Source organism: Mesitornis unicolor, unplaced genomic scaffold (genome assembly GCF_000695765.1).
Source record: "Mesitornis unicolor isolate BGI_N332 unplaced genomic scaffold, ASM69576v1 scaffold13625, whole genome shotgun sequence".
In the NCBI taxonomy this organism is placed as follows: Eukaryota; Metazoa; Chordata; class Aves; order Mesitornithiformes; family Mesitornithidae; genus Mesitornis; species Mesitornis unicolor.
The window spans coordinates 31,229-34,709 of record NW_010187580.1 but is presented as its reverse complement, the minus strand read 5'-3'; the positions used below and the strand labels follow the sequence as shown (position 1 = coordinate 34,709).

Here is a 3,481-nt window from a genome sequence, read left to right as displayed (position 1 = left end):
GTTGCTCTGCAAAGCATAGGCTGTTCTCTTAGCATGTCTGTCTTAACTCTTAAAAACACCTTTCTGCAAACTTTCTTACTGTGGTCTGGAGTTTTGTGTTCTTAAACTGTGGAGCAAGTAATCCATATCCTTCAGAAGTCACTGGTGTGGTTTTTGTCTAAGCAGCTGCACAGCATGCTTTACCTTGCAGGGAAACCGAGAGTTTGCTTGCTTTTTGTTTCCTTTGTGACTGCCTGAATGGAACTGAGAAATTTAAAATCTGTGTATAATAACCAGTGTGCTGATCTTAGAGCACTTCATCAACAGAGACTCCAAGCCAGGTGTCCTCAGCAGTGTGACCCTGCCTGGAGCTCTGCTCCCCTTTTTGAGGCGTGCTTGGGAGGTACCAACCGGTTCTGATCAGTACCTTGGTTTCAGTACTCTGCTCCAGCCTTCTTATTCCTGCTTCAAACACCTCTTGCTCCCTTTTGCTGTACTTTCTGTCAGTGCTTTAGCTGTCCTGAAGACGCCTGATGTTCCCAGATCTCAGGATCTGCAGGTACATCCCGGGTCGTGCAGTGAAACAACAGCCAGCTCCATGTTGCTTTACTGGATGGAAAGCTTTGGCTGCCCAAGGCTGTTGGCCAGGTAGAAAGCTCAGCCTCTTCTGCCTGGGTGATGGTGCATGCATTCCCCAGGCTTCTGAATTACTGCACAGGTAGGATTAATATTAAGAACAACTCTGTCCTTTCCTTTTAAAGGGTTGTTATGTGGGGAAGTGAAGTGAGGTTTGTACCTCACTCCCTTCCTGGTGAGGCTCATTTTACCTTGGACATAATTGCATAATATATGATCTGTAACTAATAGCTGAGTTAGAAGTTAGTGTGCAGGAAATAAACTTATTTGATACAAGCCATCTAGTGATGATAAATCTGGATTATGTGCTTCCTGAGAAGTAATGAGGGCAGATAACTTGGAAGTAAATACAGTAACTTGTGTGTCTTTTTTTTTTTCTTTCCCTTCTTTTCTCTAGAACCATAGAGCAGACCCAGAAGAACTATTCACAAAATTGGAACGCATTGGGAAAGGCTCTTTTGGTGAAGTCTTTAAAGGAATTGATAACCGGACACAGCAAGTGGTTGCTATAAAAATCATAGACCTTGAGGAAGCAGAAGATGAAATCGAAGATATACAACAAGAGATAACTGTTTTAAGTCAGTGTGATAGTCCTTATGTAACAAAGTACTATGGATCATATTTAAAGGTAATGTATAGCATTGCACAAAGGCTTGCTGGTACCCAGTTGTTTTGACTGCCACTAGGAAAAAATTCTGAAATTGAGAAAGTTATCATCCCAACTTGACCTTTTTTCAGTAGGTTTTTGTTTTTCTTTGAACAGAGCCCTTCACTTGGTTTTGCTCCTTTTGCTGTTTGTTCTTTAGGGCTGGAATTTGCACAAAATGGCTAGAGAATAAATGGAGTTGATAGAGGATTCCTCTTGCCATTGCTATTGCTTTTGGACCTTGGTTTTTGCTCCTCCCTCCACAATACCTAGTGCAATTCTGTGGCCTTTCTGGGGAAGGAAGAAATAGCCTTCATAGCTATAGAAACAAAAACCTTTCTTCAATTGTAGAAAAGAACCCTGCACCGTATAGAGATGTGTTGGTAATTATGCAGCATAGTGGGCCTGAGACAAAGTAAACCTGACATCAGCAGCTATGTAACCACTGTGTGAAATGTTATCCAAGATCTAACTTCAAACAAACAAAAATGAAAACCTACAGAAATCCCAAATGTTGAGTAAATTGCTTCAACGTGCAAAACTGTCCAGGTACAATAATCACCTTAATTATTGCTTAAATGATGTGCAGTTTTAGATGGCTTTAGAAACATGAAAACCATCTAATAAAAGCTGAAGTGTTAACCACAGCTAGTGCTGTCTGAAATGTCTGGTGTTTTTGGTTTGCTTTAGGTTGGTTTTTTTGTGGTGGTGCTTTTTGTTTATCTATTTGTTTGGGTTTTTTTTCCTGAGCATTTCTGGCTCCTCAAGGTATATTGAGTTTTTTGACATTATTTTAAAGACAGATCTGTGAGAAATGTTCCTGTGTCATGCTTGTGCTCTGTTGTTCAGTGACACTATAAATCTGTTTGCAGAATTTATTTAGTAGTGTTCTTTGTGAATTTGGCTGTTTTCCTCTCTAAATTGCCAAGGTATTCAAGTCTTAATATTTTAATGCGAAGTGGGTAATTTAATTTTCTGTGTTCTAAATACTAAGTTCTCATTTGAACCAAGATAAGACAGCTACGGAGGCTTTGCTGCTTACTCAGTTACTCAGTATTCTGTGGGTATTGTTCATGCTGAAGTACACATAGCACTTGTACTGACGTCCCACCTTTCCTTCTCTTAGCTGGGCTCAACCAGTGGGATTTTGGGGGCTTTTGTTTTTGAGTGATAAGCTCTGAGATGTAGTAGAATTTACTTTCCCGCATCATAGTATATTAGAACAAGTTGGTTCTTCTCAAGATAACTTTGAATTCAGCAAGCAATGTTCCCCGGGAGCACTGCACTAATGGCACTGCGGATCCAGACGTGATCAGTCTTTTTTACAGTCCTTTATTTGTCTGTGGTGAGCTCAGTCTTAAATATTGCCCTCCTGGGTATCCAGTATTTTAACTTGGTGTGTAAAGGTCCAGTTGTTTGCAGGTCGAGGTAAATCTTGTAAAGTGTTTGTGCTTTGAAAAGTGTTTTGTTACATTTCAGCATTAAATGGCTATTTCAGCAGCTGTAAATGGGGAAATGAAAGCATGATTTAGTGGGGATTAGGTGTGGTTTTTTGTTTGTTAGGGTTTTTTTGACGGGTGGTGGGTGAAAAAAGCAGTGGAAGTCATGAATTGAATAGGGAAAATTTTTTTGAAAACAGTCATTTTGTTATTTACAGCAACATAGGTACTGAAAACAAAAAGGGTATTGCAATTCTACCAAGTACGTGTGCATCACAGCAGTTTGCCTTTGGCCTTGTTGTGCAAGTCTTCCACTTTTTACCCTTTTTCTTAGGTATGTAAATACAGTTGTTTTATCGGTGCTATAAAACTTTCTCAACTTCTGGTTAGTTGGGTTTTTTACTTCTAAAAAATTCCTGGCAGATACAGGATTATGTTAATGCTGCAGCACTTTCCTCACCACTGTTTGAGTTCTTTCCATGTCATTTCTAAATTGATAAATTCTGATTAATGCTGATCTCCTGTTGACTTTTCACACCTCTAATATTATTGAGGAATAAAAATTTCTGTGTGTAGAGCCTCAGAAGTTGTTTTGGTTACTTTCTCATTCCTTAACGAAATTCTCCTAAATAAAAAAAACCCCAAAACAACAAACCCAACCAACCAAAACCCCTAAAAATGGTTCACAGGGATGTTTTTCATCCCAGACTAGCATGATAGGTAATTCTACTAAATTTTTCTTAGGCTACATTTATCCTCTGTTACAAGATCTTTCAGCTTG

General features: G+C 39.2%; 1 protein-coding gene across 1 annotated transcript in view; it reads left to right on the top strand.

Annotated features, from left to right (window-relative positions):
- Window positions 1-1,012: 1,012 nt before the first annotated feature.
- Window positions 1,013-3,481, top strand: part of STK26 (serine/threonine protein kinase 26) — a gene marked incomplete at its 5' end in the record, with an annotated part of 15,924 nt that continues 13,455 nt past the window's right edge. The window contains one exon of the mRNA XM_010185503.1: window positions 1,013-1,243. Within this exon, the coding sequence (XP_010183805.1) occupies window positions 1,013-1,243 (231 nt within the window). The remainder of the gene's footprint in view (window positions 1,244-3,481) is intronic.